We start from the raw sequence: 20,971 nt of genomic DNA, 5'->3' as shown, positions 1-20,971 counted from the left end.
CATTGCTCAAGATTCTGTAAAACTCCAATGAAGTGAAGTAGGAACCTGGAGACTGTTCACGTTATTTGCACCACGTACAACTAATAAATCGTAGTTATTGTATAATATTGTAAAATATAACGTCACTATTTATTGTAGTGGTTTATTTCATTATGTATGTAATAGTATGTAGTACTTGGTTACGCTTCATCTGATGTGGTTTTTCGTCTTATTAATAATAATAAGATATTTATAGAGTGCCTTATATTCAAGGGCCTCAACGCGTATCACCAAAAGCAAATTGAAAGTCTTAGGTAGCAGCCAAAGTTAAGTCACAATAATGTCAAGTTATTTAAAAGCTAAAAGTAAAAAAAAAAACAAAAAAAAAAAACAATTAAAGCCTATAACTAAAAGTACTAGTGTTAGTGTTTATTTTGAATATTTACTATCGTTGCTTAAACAATCCAACCACCATCACCACATCATAAGACTTAAGACATAAGAAATACTACATAAGACATAATAAATAAGATATAAGAAACGTTGTCACTCTCCCCCCAAAAAAGAAATTACATTGCTACAAAAGGAACAAAAGTTACAAATGTTGCACACACGCAGTCTGGCCATGTATAAATCAAGATGCAATGAATTGTTTAAATTCAAAATATTATGCAAATACTGTGACCCAGCACATCATGATCTCATATCAGTCTCCGACGGCAGAAAATAATTTATTACACATAATTTATTACAGAATACTCATTGATAAATCTGTATTGTTGCACAACCTGTCAGTGCAGTGCAATGCTATAAGGCTCAGCTTATCAACCATGCATACGCACCACAGCCTTCCAATCTCACTCTTCACTATCTCTCCCTACATCGGGGCAAACATGTCACATGACAACAAAACTGATTAGTTGCCATGGGAATCCTCAGAACTCGCATTTTGATGAAAAACCACACAATCCGTGCGCACTAGATGCACGCACGTAAAACAGTCACGAAAAATCGGAGCATGATGTAAGTTGATGAGTTGCTATGGCAACAGTGGCTTGTAAGAGATGCGGTGCTTAGTTGAAGACGACAGTCTTGAGATGTTTTAGAAACAGCGAAACTGCGACAGGGAAAGCATCTCAAACGCATCAAGTGTTATCGAAGTTCTCTTTGCGCACTAGCAATCTATTTCAATAGTGTCCTCCCCCGAAAACATCGTTTCTTGAAAGTTGACTACTCTAGCCTCAGCGTTTTATCATTATCTTACAATTTTTATGATATAATTTTATTTCACGGGTCTTCTTCGTGGTTCAACGTCAAACAAGTGATTGATTTTTATAAAAGAAGAAGAAGAATGGGGAATGGTGCTGCGTCACGCGAAAAGGACAACACTGCGTGCATTCATCTAGACGTAAATGGTGTGCAACAAAAGGTAAAACATACAATATTTATAGGTTACTTCGATATTGGACATTGTAAATTTATGATTGTATATATAGCAAATGTCGAGTTTGCTATCATTTTATTGGACATCGCACATTCTATGGGTTTGTACATGGAATGTCTTCTTTGTTATGTCGATATTGGACACTGATAATTCACGTAAGTTTGTACAGCGATATTGGACAACATTCACACAGGTTTGTACAGCACATGTCTACCTTTTGTTTTCATATTGGACGATGAACATTCAAATGGGTTTGAAGAGCGAATGTATAACTCTCTGTGTTTTGATATTGGACAATGGATGTCGTGTACTGCGTTTCAAAGACCCTAATATACTCTCAAAACGGCACAACCAATTTTAAGGCAGTGGTCACTATTGGTAATTACTCAAAATAATTGTTAGCATGAAACCTTATCCTTGGTAAAGAGTAGTGGGGAACTGTTGATGGTTTAAAACATTGTGAGAAACGGCTCCCTCTGAAGTAACGTATATTTATTTTAGAAAGAAGTAATTTCCCACGATTTTGATTTCGAGACCTCAGAATAAGATTTTGAGGTCTCGAAATCAAGCATCCTGAAAGCACACAAGTTCGTGTGACAAGGAGTTTTCTTTCATTATTATCTCGCAACTTCGCCGACCAATTGAACTCAAATTTTCAGACACACCATTGCGACAATAACTAGTAGTGTCCAGTGTCATTTAAAGGATTTGGGTACTTTTTCAAAATGTCCATAGATTAACCTTAAACTTACAGGGTTGGAAGATAACGATAGTGGAAAGCTTCCCTTCAAATATTACTTACTGAGGTGCCTGTAGTTTTTGAGAAATGAGTAAAACAATGTCATGAAAATGTGTTTGTAAATGATTAAAATAATTTTCGTCTCACGAGACGAAAATTATTTTCATGACATTGTTTTACTCATTAATTTTCCCAAAACTACAGCACCTCAGCACGTAATATTTCCAGGGAAGCTTTCTACTATCATTATCTTCAGACTGTGTAAGTTTAGTGTAAATATGTAGACATTGTGTTTTTGTCCTACAAAAGTTACATAGACCCTTTAAGGTTATGCCGCTGATGATGTTTCCATTTCCACTTGCTTGCTTCGAAAGGCCATCAAAATAGAAGTTCAGTTTGCTCCACTGAGCGGAGGATGGCGGTCGATTAACCACAGCATGTAAAATGCAATTACTCAGCCTCTCCGCATGGGGCAATCTATATGCGTACATCAAACATGCTAGTCCCTCGTGAAAATGTGTACAGAGGCCGTTGTAGGTAAGAAAGGTATTGAGGTAGACAATTTGACAATCAAGCTTTTAAGAATCAAATCATGAGTCTCTCGATAAGTTGTTTCCATAATTATCCCCCCCCCCCGCCGAAGCTAATAGAAATGTTAATATTTGCCAAAGCAAATAGAAATATTATACTTAAAAGGTGTTGAGGTACAAAACTTTATAATCAAGCTTTTAGGAATCGAATGAATTTATGAGTCTCTTGATAAGTTATTTCCTTAATTACCCTCCCCAACCGAAGCGCGCATAGAAATGTTTGTCTTTGCCGAATAAAACATAAATATTATACCAATAAAGTCACGCCTTCAAGAATCGACCCCCCCCCCCCCCGCCTAGGCCGACTAATATTTTATTATAATGAGTGAGAAAGTTTAAGACACTTTACAGTTTGGTAGTTGTCTAAGATCAGTAAGATCACCTGGTGTATCCCAACATGTGCATGAAATTACATTTTTGCTCAATTGGTTATCGAATTTGCAAGAGCAAAATGAAAGAAAAAAAATCTCTTGTACAAAATGTGTGTGCTTTCAGATGCATAATAAAGTCTACAGCTGAAGTATTTTATTATATGAGTGAGAAATTACCTCTTTCTCAAAAAAATACGTTACTCCAGTAGGAGCCGTTTCTCACAATGTTTGATACTGTCAACAGCTATCCATTGCGTGTACCAAGTTAGTTTTTATGCCAGTATAATCCCACTTTGTGTATCCTAACATAATACATAAAATAACAAATCTGTGCAATTTGGCTCAATTGGTCATTGAATTTGAAAGAGAACAATGACAGAAAAACACCCTTGTTGCATTGCTTTTATAACGCTTCCACCAGCCTGAAGTATTTTGTTATTTGAGTCAGAAACTACCTCTTTATCAAAAACTATGTTACTTCAGAGGGAGCTGTTTCTCATAATGTTTTATACTATCAACAGCTCTCCGTTGCAAGTAGTTGTTATGCTGATAATTATTTTGAGTATTTTGCCACTATGTTCAGTGCCTTTAATCTTCATCAAGTTATTTCGTGAATCCTGAAACGGCTGATTAAACTAGTCTCTGTCTCTGAAGCAATGTTGATCTTTAATTTGATTTGCACTTGTAGATCAAGTACGCATGGTTGTATAGTATTAGCATTTCAATTAATAACGACAGCGCAGTAGCATGTTCCCAAATGGGGTAATTATTATTCCAATCGAAGAGGTATATTGTCGTAAACAGTCTGTTATTTCATTATGAAATAAATATGCACACAAGTTTTACCCGCAAGTTTACTATCATATTATTTATAGTACTCTTACTCTCCACACCATGCAAAGCTTCAAACACGCACAACGGTTGTTTTATGCTATTGCCATTTGTTGTGTGCACGTACACCATCTCAAGATGCATCTAAGGACACCAGACGAGGGAATTTCCAGGAAACCAGTTCCAGGCAATTATACAATAGAAAACATTGATTTTATTTCATTGTATTTCGAAATGGTTTATTATAACGAATCCAAAAGCTGAATTGCCCATGGTTCCTACTAAAACAGCAACAAAGAAGAAAGATTCAAATGTAAATTTAAAACAAACATTTACATAAAAAATATCTGTTGTTGCTGGTCTTTTTGCAAGCAGTTGGTTGCCTTCAAAGTTGCATGTGGAAATAGCCCTGTGTCACATGGCCACTCTCGGATCGCAATTAATCCGGATTCCCTGTCCCTGGAGCTATTTTGTTTCTCCAAACGACATTGCAATTATTTGGTAAAAGAGCAGGCAAATTTCATTGTGACGTAATTTTGACGGAAAGAGCCAATTTTGAAGGAAAAACAAATTCGCGTCCCGGGAGATCGAAGGCTTTACTCAATTCCGGGCAAGACTGACCCGGAGAAGTGGTTTTGGAAGAGGTGCCCTTTACCAAGGAGAAAACACCTTGGTGCCCTTTCACTATCAAAAACAAAGCACAAAAACAAATTGTCAATTTCAATTGCAATACAATTTGTTATTCACTTTAGGAAATTCATTTTGGTCTTTAATTAATCCAGTTTGCAAAAATGACATAAGTTTAATTTTTACCATACAACAATACAAAAGACACTACAAGACACTTATAATGTTGTACACTCTTTGGGAAGTGCTTCATGCCGACCGCTCTTTGACCCTTTTCTGGGTCATTTTGAACAGATTCAGGGTCATACTGACTCAGAAATTGTTTAGAAATGTGGTCCAAGTCCGGGTAAATTCTAACCCGGAGTTATATTTTGAGCATACATAAAATTAATAATACAAGTACAATGGTTGCACTGAATGCACTCGTCCACTGTGTTCGCATGTGGCCGTTGTTAGATAGATAGACCATTAAGTTTGTGGGATGTTTTTTGACAGGTTAAATTGTTGTTTCCTTAAGTGATTGATCGTGCAGCCTAACAGAAAAGGCGGTTGATTGTTCTTGGTCGTAGAAAATAATGAGTGTTGCGTGTGTGTCGTGTCTCTTATTAGGTGATGCAATACAGTATACACTAGCAAAAACTAGCTCAAAACTCACCCATATATCTACAATGTAAAAATGATTTGCACCTGTTGCACTTAAAAACCATCACCTATTTGTCCGGATAAAAACGGCACTTGAGGTGCTTCGTAACAACACACGGTGCTTCGGGTAACCAATATTTAGCACATAACCGACACTTAATGTTGATTTTTTACAAGCATCAATATGTGCGAGCTGCAAGATTTAGACATGGTGGACACATCGTTTGAAGCAACAAGTTGAACTTTAATAACATCTTTACCATCTCCTGACATTTTCTTATTATATAAATACTTGAAGTTTCTAAACAAACAATTATGAGTTATGGGGAAAAAAACCTGTTCTCTACTTGAGAACTTCCGTCTACACTTTATTATATGTAAAACATCCTTACAAATTGGTGCGTATTATTCAGTATATAATCATTATTACTAATATACAACCCGCATAACCAAAAAGGCACTGGACACTATTGGTAATTACTTAAAATAATAATTAGCACAAAACCTTACTTGGTAACAAGCAATGGAGAGCTGTTGATTGTATACATCATTGTAAGAAACGGCTCCATCTGAAGCAAGTTTTCGAGAAAGAAGTATATTTCCTCGAATTTGATTTCGAGACCTCAAATTTGAGGTCTCGAAATCAGACAAGGGTGTTGTTTCCTTCATTATTATCTCGCAACTTCGACGACCAATTGAGTTTAAATTTTCACAGGTTTGTTATTTTTATGCATATGTTGCGATACACCTAGTGAGAAGACTGGTCTCTGACAATTTACCAATAGTGTCCAGTGTCTTTAAACCTGGATATGTATGCCTAACTTAAAACAAAATATTTTTGTTTAATCAGCTATTTCTTTGGAAAAAGCATTTCTCGTGAAAATTGTCCTTATAACTTTGCCGATTGTAATAATAATTCCATGCAATTATCTCGGCTGGCAGTGTGCCAAGTTATTTTCGCGAACGTTATCTTGAAATGGTTTCCAGAAATGGAGTTATCTAGAACCGTCTCCATTAAAAAGAACCTTGCTATGTTATTAACCTTTTTATTCACTATTCCACGTATTATCACTTGGCTTCAAGGAAGGGAATACTGTGATGAAGAAAAAAACCGGATTATATTATATTATTTGGTTTGCGGTAACACTACATTTGCCAGGTTTGTTCTTACCGCGGAGTAGATTTCCGGATTTCGGGAGAATTCTCAGTTCTTAAAAGAACTGTCTTGCTTTAAGATTATACAGCAAGACAGTTCCCTTATAAGAACAAAATCTACCCGGCAAGTGGTATTAATGGTTTGATTATACTCTACGCCCTACCTTTAATTTTACCCCATTAATTTTGAAATATTTATCAGAGTTGTAAATGCAAAAGATGCTCTGAGTTGGATTAAACTAAACTATGGGCTTTTTTGTTTTCAATTCATATTCATATTGAGTGAAACCCTACCTTTTAATTTTTTGCTCTTCCTTTATTGACATGTGTAACAAAAAGCCATTACATCAGCTTTATTCCACGAACTATCTCTTAGGAGCCCCTTGCCTTATGCATGTTTCTACAATCTAGACTATTTTAAGAGGAATATAAACTCCTACCTTCACCTTCCCTTTGTGAATTACTCGCCATGAACGTCCTTTTGAGACGAATACCGGCGCTTTAAAGGCAGTGGACACTATTGGTAATTACTCAAAATAATGATCAGCATAAAACCTACCTTGGTAACGAGTAATGGGGAGAGGTTGATAGTATACAAATATTCTTGTTTTAACCATTGCAAGAGTAAAAGCAGCCAATATTTGTTTTATAACACCCAAACATTTCTAACAGACCTGAATGCTACAATCCACGGACGACGCGAATACAGATTGCAAACACTTTTACTTACTGTGTTGCATGTAGTGTCGTGCAATCCGAAATGGTTACAGACTATTAAATTATTATCCTCGTACACGCAACGGACGTCTGGGTACTGCACGCCGTGTGCTAGTCTTTCGGACTGGCACACGGAAAACCAATGCACTATCACACGGCCGTCGTCAAACAAAACTAAGACAAATCATGTGATGCGCTCTAAACCAATGAAGGCAAAATATTGGTAAGGGTTGTTATAATATAAAACATTGTGAGAAACGGCTCCCTATGCAGTGACGTAGTTTTCGAGAAAGAAGTCATTTTCCATGAATTTGATTTTGAGACCTCAAGTTTAGAATTTGAGGTCTCGAAATCAAGCATCTGAAAGCACACAACTTCGTGTGACAAAGGTGTTTTTTTCTGTCATGGTATATCTCGCAACTCCGACGACCAATCAAGCTTAAATTTTCACAGGTTTGTTATTTTATGCATATGTTGAGATACACTAAGTGAGAAGACTGGATCTTGGCAATTACCAATAATGTCCACTGCCTTTAAAGGCACTGTACACGTTTGGTAATTACTCAAAATATATATAAGCATAAAACCTTATTTGGTATCGAGCGTGCAAAGAGAGCTGTTGATAGTATAAAACATTGTGAGAAACGGCTCCCTCTGAAGTAACGTAGTTTTTAAATTTCTCACTAAAATAACAAAACGGAAGCCTTTTATTCCAATTTGAAAGTACACTATTTTGTACAAGGGTCAAGTTTTTCCTACATCATTTTCTTGCAACTTCAATGAATAATTGAGACCAAATGTTGAGATACACCAAGCGAGAATACTTGTCCTTGACAATTGTTCAGTGCCTTTTAAATACTTCACTAGTATTGAAAGATTGTATGAACTTAACAATGGAATTGTCTCTGTCGTGCGTTTAGTTCTTTTGTTTTTACTTTATGAACTAGCAGCACTTCACCAAAAAAGGTAAGTCCGGTTGTTCAGTTTATAAACTCGTTATTTTAGTTCTGAATGACGGAGAATATCATCAATACTTCATTAAATATCATTATTATTATTATTGTGCACAGCTTCAAAAAATACATGAAAAACCTACTTATAACCAGTATCGGCTAAAATGACACCACCTGTAACTACACGCGTACCATGATTATCCATTCCAAATTATCAAGTTTTGTAATTTCCTAAATAATGTTCTGTTAATTTTCTTTTTTGTTATCAACTCTCAATATGTATTTATGGCTGCATAGCAAACAATTTTTTTCAAAACAGTTTAATTACAAGCAATCATTGTTTTGTGTTATTTTTGCTGTATGTACTTATACCTTTCACCGTACCTTCATTTCAATAGTCAATATTGTTATTGTTATAAACTAAAAACGTATTAATTTACATTGTTAAGGGTCCAGGCTCTGTATAAGCCCATGCTTTTTCCTGGTGCCAACCAAACAAACAAACAAACAAGTTTTCATCTTGTGCCTTTAGGCCTTGTTTGGATTAAGAATAAAGAGATTAAGAATAAAAAGAGATTAAGAATAAAGAGATTAAGAATAAAATGTTAGTGTTACACTCAAGTGCTTCGCTCGATGGGGACTTTTGTACAACACTGCTCGTCAAGATGCAACATCCTTTTCTTCAACGTTCTTCGAGAACATTCGTTGAGGTTTTTACAACCAGATTCACCCACGGCAATTTTTGTCTGTATTTTAGAATTGCCATCCAATTGATTCCCGGCCATTTTTGAGTGGATTTAGAAGAAGGGTAAATATGTCCATTGAAAAGCACTACGAAAAAAAAAAATCAATAACAAATCAATTGGAAAGGCACAAAGTGACAATTTCCTCTTTCTTTTTTTTTCCCGTTTTCCAAGATTTCCCTATTTTGAATTGATCTACATCCTCCCGCGGAGATGCGTTGGTTTCAATTCAATTTCCACAAGGAATCAAGGCCTTGAGACCCTTGCTTTTGAGCCATTTTAGATAGCCAATATTACAAAAATTCGATTTTTGTTTTCAAAATGTTTTTTTTAGCCGTAACCGCCGTATTTGGATACGGTCATTATTAGTAATGTTTATTTCACTTCTAATGGGCAATCTAAATCTTGAGGTCACTCTGGATGATGTAGCCTCAACTTGGCCAGTCTAATAATTAGTCACTCTGAGTTTACAATTAATTGGTTATTTAATAAATGTTTATATCACTCCCAACTAGGCCAGTCTAAATATTTACTTCCCTCCGAAAGTACCACTCTGTTCTAAAGCTATTATGTGTATGACGTATGCAATATATCGGATAGCAATGCAGTTCTTAGTCTGCTATATATTGCCAGGGGAACCTTCACTGTATCGTTTGTGAATATTGTATGTGTCGAGCCTTTCACCTGATTTAAAGTTAATTTATGGGTTAGTCGTCACCCGTTTAAAGATCCATGGTTTGAAAAGGAAAAAAGGTGAACGGTATTGTGTGTCTTGAGAAAGTGTTTTGTTTGGCTGTAGGTAAATCATGGGTACTTTGCGCCCAACAGGAATTATTACTTTTTCATTCGTATGGTATTGTTCATAATTATCATTTTAAAATTCGCCTTGCATCACTAACAAACCATAATTTCTATTTGCTGTTCACGGCGCGGAAACGTTGCTCATACAGTCCTCCACCTTTAAGGTGAGGATGCATCTTTAAGTGCCCTGGAATGACAGGCGTGTAGCCTCTATTCCTCTCTCAAGAACAAATCTTTCTCTCACCACCCCCCCCCCCCCCTTCCTCACTATATCTGTTATACTTTATTCAAATTTTTCGCTCCCTCGGGAGGATGTGTAGAGACCTTGTTGGATGTCATATTATACAAGGGATTGTTTTTTGTTTCCGGTTGCGGTGCAAAATGAACCCCGAGAGAAAGATGTTCCAGTATTGTGTATAACAACCATCCTTGTTATTGTTTACGCCTGCATGAAGGGTATATCGTTCATTCATTCATTCATTCATTCATTTCCTTTCATAGAAAAAAAGAAAAAAGAAAACAAAAAACTGCGGCACAAGGCTGAATAGACCTTTTATCACGGTGAGGCCGTCTTGATTTTACTTCATTCAAACTCATTGTATAACCTAACTGAGGCTGGACGTACCAATAATCTGGTGCCATGTTTGCGCAATGAATGTTAGCATTCATTACTGTTATTTGAAACAGGAAACATGACCAAGATGGTGATAGGGTGATAATGTCTATTATGTTTCTTTACAAGGTGGAGAAGTTGTTAAAATTACACAGATGAAAGACACATACCATATCAACACCGCGTGCGGGTGTACATAAATACATCTTTGGTATCTTTTATCTTGTTCGTTTCGTTTTGCGTGTTTGTTTCTGATGCTGCCTCTTGATTTTGCTCGTACCGATAATAATTGATTGAGAAAAATGGTGCTGACAAATCGTAAAGCACATGGTTCCAACCAACATTTTGTTAGTGGACATTATTTTATTAAGGTTATCGTAATTTCCCTGGAGGAATTGCATGGTGTCAATGGCGAGACGGCTAAGCGCGTATTAAAGCCCCCCCCCCCCCCATCACTTGTACTGTCACGCCCGTTTCTCTGACCGACAAACGAACTTGACGAGTTTTGATAAATAAAACCCGAGAATTTGAAATAGACATTACCAAGAGACATCCAAAGTAAATTAAATGATTTCAGTTGCCATGGCAATACAGAGACACTTAAAGGCGTTGGACACTCTTGGTAATTACTCAAAATAATTATTAGCATGAAACCTTTTTTGGTAACGAGTAATGGGGAGAGGTTGACAGTATAAAACATTAGAAAAACAGCTCCATCTGAAGTGACATAGTTTTCGAGAAATAAGTAATTTGCCACGAATTTGATTTCGAGACCTCAGATTTAGAATTTAAAGTCTCGAAATCAAGCATCTAAAAGCACACAACTTCGTGGGACAAGGGTGTTTTTTTCTTTCTTTCATAGTTATTTCGCAACTCCGATGACCAATCAATCTCAAATTTTCACAGGTTTGTTATGTTATGCATATGTTGAGATACACCAAGTGAGAAGACTGGTCTTTGACAATTACCATTATACAGTGTCCACTGTCTTTAAGACAATTTCATTTCTTCATGGCGACCTTGTCTGTATTAGATAGGGTCTATCAGCGAAACAGCTGGAATTCAATTTTATTTTAATCCAAGCTTTATTGCTTACATTTTTATTAGAGGGAGAATTCCCGATAAAATCAGCGACTTTCTGCTGGGTGTCCTTGCTTTATCTTTCCGCATACAATCTTTTCTTATACAGTGTCGTTGATGAAGATAGTGTGTAGTCTGTATGCCTTTGAAACCCTGCAGCGAGAGGCCTGTTGCAGGCCCGCAAGGAAAGGGGCAAGGCCGTTTTCATTTTGCAGATGGTGCTTCCACACGTCCGTTTTATAATATATATCTGAAGTGTGTGCGACACTTTTGAGATGTTAGTTGTAGTATTGTGTATATCCATTTATAGGGTTCAACCAATCGATCGTTTTCTAAAATCAAAGGTATACTTCAAATGCCTAGACACTGGACACTCTGTAATTGTCAAAGACAAGTCTTCTCAATTGGTGTATCTCAACATAATTTGCATGCTTAAAATAGCAAACCTGTGAAAATTAGAGCTCAATAGGTCGTCGAAGTTGTGAGATAACAATGAAAGAAAAATACCCTTGTCACACGAAGTTGTGTGCTTTCAGATGGTTTATTTCGAGACCTAAAATTCTATATTTGAGGTCTCGCAATCAAATTCGATAAAAATTACTTCTTTCTCGAAAACTATAGAGGAAGCCGTTTCTTACAATGTTTTATACTACCAACCTCTTCCCATTACTTGTTCTAAGCAAGGTTTTATGCTTATAACTATTTTGAGTAATTATCAATAGTTGTTTATACATGATAGGAACCGGGACGAACGAACGGAGAAAAAAACAAAAAAAACGTTGACCATTCAATTCTGGGTCCAGTAGTTTGATAAACTAACTACTTGTCGTACATAGGATTCACAACATGAGATTGGTAAGATGTATAAGGAAATGTAAACCGCATCACCATCAATGTCATTAAGGTTTGCATCTTTTCTCATTCTCGGTAGGTGATATTCGGTAGGAGATGTAGCTCTAAGGATGTCCAGGACCTCTTAGCAGCCGCTGCTGGGGTTAGCAAGTAAGTTGGGGTTACGGGAGTACCCTTGTGGGGTCTTTTAGACAATGGAACAATGGACCCCACAATATAACATCTTGCTCCACCTACAGTGGACCCCAAAAGGGAGTTCTTCAGAAACAGGAATAATAAAACAACAATAGCGGAACCCCACAATAGGATCTACAAATAGGTTGTGTGCCTGTGTCAACCGAAAGCCCATAGCCCGTCCCAATGCGCATGATTGGCGCGCAAAGGTTTCTGGGCGAAATCTGAGTCCAAGCAACACCGACAGCCATAATGGCAGGCTGATTTTGAAGCAATATGTTACACAACTATATAAAACCTGGCTTTAATAGTTACACGTAAAATACAGCATAGTAAACATTATTGGGAGCTTGATTGATTTTGCTGTAATAATCCTTTCCGAAGATGCCATGATATAATGTCTGTGAGGCGCATGCGCATAAAACGGCATATTGACGAGAACTCTAAATAAAGTGAAGCTACACACAGTGCCCCCCTACCCGGCGAAGTTGTAAAGTGCTTTGTAGTTTCGGATACTCTAAAAACAGCCTATAATCTTCACAGCAACAGCCCATTCGTGACAATAAGTATTCATAAATACCTCAGACAGTTTCGCTATTCCTATTGGTGGAGAGCGCGTCACGTGGGGGCGTATAAATCTTTGATAATGACCAGTAAAAAGTGTTGAAACATGGGCGTGACACGCGAGCTTGCAACTGTGCTTATAAGACAGTTTCTTCATTCCTATTGGTCGAGAGCAACGGCTGAAACACTTGTGCCACATCACGCGATACGCGCGACGTGCACAGCATCTCCTTATAAGGAGTTGTTTACCTGAGGGCCTTACCATGTCATAGCTGGAGGGGTGTTGTGTTTAAAGAAATCATTCAACAATTATAATTTTTGCATTTATTTTACCTTTTGACCCAAAAGTGTTGATGTTTTTTTGACCGTAAAGGTATCGAATGGGAATCAAAATGTGTTTAATCGGTTTTCAACTGGTGGTATAGATCCGCCGATACCTGGTTCTTGATAATTTACCTCGACTTCGTCTCGGTGAAACTATCAAGAACCAGGCGGCGTTGGGTTTAAACCACTAGTTGATAACCTCTTCACCACACATTTATTCCCCTATTAAAGATCCTTTATTTTGTTTATCCATAAGGAAAGCAACCATCTCGTTGAAGGACGTAGATGGCGCTTTGGTCAGTGTCTCTTCGGCAATGCCTGCAAACACATCAAGGTAAGTGTTACAAGTGGTGTTTAAAAAGGGGTTATCAATTTTGAGCTTTTTTGTGATCTTTAAAACCCTAAAGAATTTTTTTTTAAACCTCAGCAAAAACAAAATACACAACTCTGTGACCTGATCCCCTTCTTAAGTAAATGAAATGGTCCAGTCTAGGACATCATGCATGCACTTTATAGAAAACAGAGGAATAACATAATTTACTTACCGGTAGTTTTGGAGGTTTTTGTAAATACGCTTTGTTCTTCTTATCTTGATGTTATGTTTTCCTCCTCCAGCACACCGTACAGAGTACTCGCAACTGAAGCAGAGGAGGTACCGCAAGGTAAATAGTGAGACTGAAAATTATAGTTTTATGACAATGGAACCTTTTTGGGCGCTAGGTGGCAGCAGACTTACCAGGTAGTTTTTCACTGTTTACGGACGTAGTTCTGAACACGCGCACATTACCAAGAGCAACGTATTAACCTGGTAAGTGTGCTGCCACCTAGCGTCTTCAAACAAACGTTTCCCATTGATGAGAATGGTTGAATTCATCAAAAATAATTATCATAGGAAGTCAAAATAACTGTGTTTCTTTTTTGTGTCAAAGGTCGAGAAGACGCCATGGTGTATGGCGTCATTACGCAAGTAGCCGAACAGTTTAACAAGTAAGTAAACAAAATACATGCAATCGACTCGGTGAACTGCGCTCTAAAAAAAATCAGAATTGACCTGGATTCAGATCAAAGATTAAGATAGATTATTACTTAGGTCAGGCAAATTCTGAATTGAGTATTGCAGGTGTGTATGCGCTGTGCGCGCAACTCTCATTAGCCAGTTATGGGGGTTGCTTTTATCTCAATGATGGCGCTAATGTTTGGAAGGGAACATCACAACTGATGCAAGTGTACAATTTACCTCATGAGGTTCCTTAGATCTATCAAGATTGAAAAATATGTGTATTAATATGTCCCTCTGTGTATGTGGGTCTAATTTAATAGAGCTGTTTATAAGCTAAGAAAGTAGAAGCATAACACAATTTCGCTCACCGGAATTTACCGGCCAAACTTCCATGTCACTTTTACAATTTGTGGATCCTGCTAATTTCTGCTTGGAAAAACATTTTTCTTAAGCAGTTTTTCTGCTTCAGCAGCTCTGTGAAACTTGGCCCTGGTAACACTGAAATGAGAAACTAATGGGCACATCTTTCATAAAAACACATTCTTTGGTTGTCTGGTAACCGATGACGTCTGGAACCTTTTAATAATCACCTTCTATTGAATGGTTTAGAAGAGCAATCCATCTGCCCGTCTGATGCATTTTGAGCTGGAAATAAAAAATGTATTACTCAGCAGAACAAGCAACTAAAATAAATAATTCCCAAGAAGAATTGGTCATCTTTTAAGCCTAATGGTTCATTATTGGACTCGAGAGGACGTCTGGAAAAATTCAATTCGTTGTCATGACAACTTAAGTTTACTTGTCTCTATCTCTCGTTCTCAAAGAGCCCTCGGGGTCAATGAATTTAAAGAGGAGCTGACTTCAAGAATTGCAGTTATAGAGAAGAAGAAGGAAAGTGAGTAGAAGTCATTGTATTATTATAATCCTCCCCCCCCTTCTATTTCAAATGCATTGAAAGTTATCATTTATGTTGAAAACACTTAAAGCCATTGGACACTATTGGTAATTACTCAAAATAATTATCAGCATAAAGAACTCACTTGGTATCGAGTAATGGGGGGAGGTTGATAGTATAAAACATCTTGAGAAATGGCTCCATCTGAAATGACGTAGATTTCTGGAAAGAAATATTTTTAAAAGAATTTGATTTCGAGACCTCAGATTTAGAATTTGAGGTATCGAAATCAAGCATCTGAAAGCACACAAGTTCGTATGACAAGGGTGTTTTTCTTTTATAGTTATCTCGCAACTTTGACGACCCATTGAGCTCAAATTTTCACAGGTCTGTTATTGTATGCATATTTCTTATTGAAATACATCAAGTGACAAGACTGGCCTTTGACAAATAGTGTCCAGTGTCTTTAAGCCATTCTTAGAAATTAATTGAACATTTTTAGATACTAATAGTGAACTTTTTGTTACTTGGGTTGTCATCACACACGAAACAAACCGCTGATGACATAAATTATCTCCAGCTGTCTCTCTCTTCGCATCTCTTTCCTTTTTACTTTCGACTGTTGGTTTTATTGCTTTAATACAGTTGTTGTTTATAATCACCTTTGACCTCCCATTCATTTCACCTGGACTTCACGGTCCTGGAGACTCGTAGTTAAATCCGATGTTCATTATAGTAGACATATAAAGCCAATACCGGTCTTTATCTCTTAGCATCTTTCTTCTTCCGTTGTTTACTGCTATATTGACTTTTTATTTTATTGTTTGTTGTTGTTGTTGTTGATGTTGTTGTTGCTGATGTTGTTGTTTTGCAGTGGAAGGTCTCAAGGCAATCGAGATTGAGAAATGTAAGGTGGAATTACGTAATCTGAAGGACGAATTGTTGAGCGCAAAGAGGTAAAACTCTTTTTTATGTAAGATGTTTCATCCCTAATTTGTACATTAGGGAATTAGTTTTGTATTGTTATAGACGGCATTTTTTCTGATTAGAAATTAATGAAATGTACCTCGTAGTATTCCTGTTTTGGTCATTAAGATTCTTGGAAGACACTTAAGTCTTGACTATTGTTACGTTTGAGTGCCTTCACATAACGGAGGTGTAACTGCACGTTACGCGAGCAAAAAGTAAACGTGAATGTCAGAAATTTAGTCTTACGTTTTTAGCATTTTGTTAAGTTACCGTTTCTCACGTCAGATATGTACGTTAGCATGAAACACGCCCAAAGTTGCAACGTCACCTAGGAACAACACGCTTTCTGACGTTCACGTTTTTGCGTGCGTAACGTGCAGCTAAACCTCCCTAGTATCTGGGCCCAATTTCATAGAGCTGCTAAGCACACAAATTTGCTTAGCATAGAATTTCCTCCTTGATAAGTTTGGATAGACTGTGCAAGTCTCGCGCGCACCGGAGCGAGAAAACACGACAACTGGAGAACTTTATTTTTTTATGAATCAAATCTTTGCTTTAATTGATTCTTAATGCCGAATCTGAACAACAAAAATACCCTATAGAGCTTGTTGAAATTAGTTTTAGCTTTTTAAACAAATACACAATTATCGGTTAAAGTCTATTTATTGACAAAAGTAAAACTCTGGGACAAGGATGTTTGTTTGATCTTAAATTTTTTGAAAGCCCTTTTGTAAATCTACGCCCGAATGTGAAACTACTAAAAGCTGGTTTATACGCGGACGCACGATGGTCGCAAGGGCGTTAGACAAACGCGTGACGCAGTTTAAAGAGGAAGCCGACCGAAGCCGACGCCTAAAGGACCAATGAAGAGGCTTTTCACTCGCGCGACCAAAACAAGCGTCTGCGTAAGTTTCGTGATCGGAGATGGGCACAAATTCTTAATTTTTACCAAGTAACCTGACCTGAGGTCAAGTTTAAATATCGATTATTCTTCGTTATTATGTTGACTTTATTTTTACTTTTGTATATGGTGTTAATTAGTATTACATTTTTAACAACATATATCATTTTTATTGTCGTAAACTACATTAAACTAAAGTAATGGACGAAACAAAATCTCCCCAACGTAAAACTCCATAAGGTTGGGACCACAATGGTTCCGGAAGTTCAAATCCGCGCGAGACTTGCACAGTCTATTACCAGCCGAATTTGCTCGTCACTTTCAGGATAAGCAAACAACAGCTGAATACCAGTAACAAGCATTATCTTCAAGTACGCGCTAATCCTCCAATCAGATTGGCAGAATGGAGTGGTGATAAAAACCTTTATCTTCAAGTACGCGCTAATCATCCAATCAGATTGGAAGAATGGAGTGGTGATAAAAACCTATATTGCACGGCTAATATCACTACCATGCGTCTTGTGTGTTCTATGTCACGCGCCAAGTTTGCTTGAAGATAGGCCTCGTTGGATATAGGACGCAGAAGCGCTATATTTTTTCCGTATTCCACTCGCGATCTTTCAATCGATTTAAAAAGTGCCTTTCAAATAAGGTTTGCTTTAAAGACACTTGACACTATTGGTAGTTGTCAAAGACTAGTTAACAGTTGGTGTTTCACAACATATGCATAAAATAACAACCCTGTGAAAATTTGGGCTCGATCGGTCGTCGAAATTGCGAGATATTAATGAAATAAAAAACACCCTTGTCGCACCATGGTCACACGAATTTTGTGTGCTTTCAGATGCTTCATTACGAGACCTCAATTCTAAATCTGAGGTCCCGAAACTAAATTCGTGGAAAATTACTTCTTTTTCGGTTCACAGAGGGAGCTGTTTCTCACAATTGTTTAGTATCAACCTCTCCCCATTACTCGTGGTCAAGAAAGGTTTTATGATAACAATTATTTTGAATAATTATCACTAGTGAACACTGCCTTTAAAGACACTGGACACTATTGGTAGTTCCTCAAAATAATTGCTGCATAAAAACTTGGTATCGAGTTGGTATCGAGTAATGGAGAGCTGTTGATAGTAACGTCGTTTTCGAGAAAGAAGTCATTTTTCAATAGTGTCCACTGCCTTTAAATTTGACTATTTTTTTTTCCTGGTGATTTCTGATTTCAAGATTTGTGTACTCTTATTTTCCTGATGATTATTGTTTTTAGTCGGCACGCTCTGTTTTGTAAATGTGCCATCCCGGAAGGGGATGAGAAGAAGATAGTTGCCAGACGTGACGTACCCAAATATCACAAGGTAACAATATTACCATAACATAATTTCAATTTATACTACCGATTTTCTATTAATATTATATTTTTGCCCTTTTTTTTTTTTTTTTTTTTTTTTTACCATTGTCAATGCTCTGCATATTATACACTCAGCTTTAGTTGCTGTCACTTTGTGAACATTCCTTTGTAAAGCAACCTCCTATTCTTCGACACTGTACACAACACTGTGTGGGCAAGTGTAAGTCCACATAGTGTTTCAATTATATAAATTGTGTAGACCTCTTTTGTTCTCATGCCCACACTTCGTATATAGCGTAATAACACTTGTATTCAAGTGCAATACCTTTCGCTTACTTTATGCATAACTCGCATGTCTAGTTTTATTGTTCTTTCTCTTCTTCTTCTTATTCTATTTGTTCTTTGATACTGTACAGGTAGCCTACACCTTTGTACCTAGGCAGAGAATCCGCACTTGCTTAGATTATGCATCAAACTCACATGTCTAGTTTTGTTTTTCTTCCTCTTATTATAATATTCTGTCTGTTCTTTGATACTCTACAATACACCTTTATGTACCTAGGCGGAAATACCCTTACTTGCTTACAATATGCATCAAACTCACATGTCTAGTTTGTTTTTCTTCCTCTTCTTCCTTATATCGCAGTACACCTTGTCCCAGGAAACAATCGAGTATCTGAAGAAACCGGCGTTTGATATCTGGCACTGGGAATCGAATGAGGTATAAGCATTTTGATATTTATCAAATAAGATTTTTCTCTATTTTGTTTTAAAATTGTGACTAAACGAACACAGGACCTGTGTAGTGCCTCATGTGAAATTGAATTAACCGATTTGTTTGCTGTGGCTCAGCCACGACTAATTCACAGTGCCACAAGAGTTGTTTTACTGCATTGTCTCGTTGTCTTTCTCCAAAGATCGCACCTAGGAAACCCCTTAAATAGTTCCAAACCTAGAAAAACGTTCGTGACATCGATGTGTTCTAATTATTTGCATTTTTAATTTTTTAATAATCATCTACACATGGAATACAAGCTGAACAGTGCTGTCAAGGTTATACAAAAGTATTTAAGAAAGTGTCACCGAAAGATGTTTACAACCAGACTCCTGCCAACGTGTACTTTGGATTTTACTCAAACTTAGACTAAATAGATAGACTTGGGCTTGAACTTGACCTGGTTGGTGTGTTCACGACTTTATTACTGGCTTTAAACCTAACAGGGCCCAATATCATAAAGCTTCTTAAGCCGAAACAATTGTTACAATTTTTCTGCTGAGTAAAAATAAGCAGGTTCTAGTCAAAGATTGTTCGTTAGACATTTTGCCTGGCAATTATGCTAGTAAGCATGACTTTGTCGTGCTTAGCTATTATTTTATGATTAAGCAGATCTTTGAAATTGACACAGGTTGTCTCTGAATAAATATTCTCAACTCTTTCTTGATTTGACAGATGTTGTGTCTTCTGGAGCACATGTACCATGAGCTTGGTTTGGTCGAAGAGTTTAGTATTGACACGCTGGTGCTTAAACGATTCCTGGTACGTTTGCTTAATTAATCATTGCATTGGAAATAATTAATGATCAACAACAGAAGGCCGAGTGTGTGGCTACAATATTTACAGTGTACATAACCTAAAGCCGTAGACAAAGTCATTATCATTTGAACACGGCATAACTTACATAAACAACAGTAGGACTATTCTTGTTTATAATGAAGTCCATAATTGAATCATCTTTTTTTCGCCAGGTTTGCGAAGTGGTAGCATTCCTTGCCTTCCCTAGGACCAAGGTTCGAATCCAGCCGGGGGGGGGGGCACTATGTGAATTATATTTTCAGTTCCTACGTGAGGGCTTCTTCTCATATCTTAAACCTCTTTGTCCTCCAATTTCGGTTTATATGGCTATATAGTGGGTGCGTTCGTTTAGCTTCCCCGGGTCCATCCCGTGTGTGGCGGGTTTTTTCAAGGACGAGTGTGTGCAGATAATTACTCATCACGTTCGTCCCGGTAAAAAACACCCATGCACCGGGGTCGACCCAGGGGAGCTAAACGAACGCACCCCTAGTGATAGTTCGCTTTTCTGAGAGTACTTGCATAGGTCTAACCAATAAAATAATAGAAGTGTACGTGTTTATAACATTAGGCATTAGGGCCAACGCGTCTTTATTCTCTGATGTATTTTGAGTTTTATTGTTTCTCAATTCCAGCTTTGTGTCCAAGAGAACTACCGTAGAAACCCATTCCATAATTTCCGCCATTGTTTCTGTGTGACTCAAATGATGTACGGCATGATCCATCTGTGTGACCTGGGGTCAACACTGTCCCGGATGGAGCTTGGAATTCTTCTGACCGCCGCCTTGTGTCATGATCTTGACCATCCGGGATATAACAACACGTATGAATATTCATGTATATTTATGAATGTTCACGTCTAAAGTATTGTCAATTGTCGTTCTCCATAATGTCCACGATGTCCCAGTGAAATATGCTTCTTGTACAAATTAGAAATGCCAGCTCACTCACCTCATTCAAGACACTCCTTAAAGCTCACCTCATGTTCCAGCAGGCTTACTAACCATTTAACCATGCCTCAGCGCTTTAGATAAACTTTTGATTTGGTGCTCTATAGAATACTTTTGATTGATTGATTGATTCAATTCC

The 20,971-nt window shown here is 37.3% G+C and overlaps 1 protein-coding gene across 1 annotated transcript in view; it reads left to right on the top strand.

The window, feature by feature from the left end:
* The first annotated feature begins 865 nt into the window (after positions 1-865).
* LOC139951688 (high affinity cGMP-specific 3',5'-cyclic phosphodiesterase 9A-like) overlaps positions 866-20,971 on the top strand; it is a 34,677-nt gene continuing 14,571 nt past the window's right edge. The window contains exons 1-12 of the mRNA XM_071950710.1: positions 866-1,002; positions 1,302-1,408; positions 12,217-12,287; positions 13,456-13,533; positions 13,815-13,861; positions 14,129-14,186; positions 15,024-15,094; positions 15,969-16,050; positions 18,232-18,319; positions 18,959-19,033; positions 19,763-19,849; positions 20,518-20,705. Of these exons, the coding sequence (XP_071806811.1) occupies positions 1,331-1,408; positions 12,217-12,287; positions 13,456-13,533; positions 13,815-13,861; positions 14,129-14,186; positions 15,024-15,094; positions 15,969-16,050; positions 18,232-18,319; positions 18,959-19,033; positions 19,763-19,849; positions 20,518-20,705 (923 nt within the window). The 5' untranslated portion in view covers positions 866-1,002; positions 1,302-1,330. The remainder of the gene's footprint in view (positions 1,003-1,301; positions 1,409-12,216; positions 12,288-13,455; positions 13,534-13,814; positions 13,862-14,128; positions 14,187-15,023; positions 15,095-15,968; positions 16,051-18,231; positions 18,320-18,958; positions 19,034-19,762; positions 19,850-20,517; positions 20,706-20,971) is intronic.

This window comes from Asterias amurensis, chromosome 19 (genome assembly GCF_032118995.1).
Source record: "Asterias amurensis chromosome 19, ASM3211899v1".
NCBI classification, from domain to species: Eukaryota; Metazoa; Echinodermata; class Asteroidea; order Forcipulatida; family Asteriidae; genus Asterias; species Asterias amurensis.
Note: the sequence above shows the minus strand (reverse complement) of the source record. Positions and strands in the feature narration are given on the sequence as shown.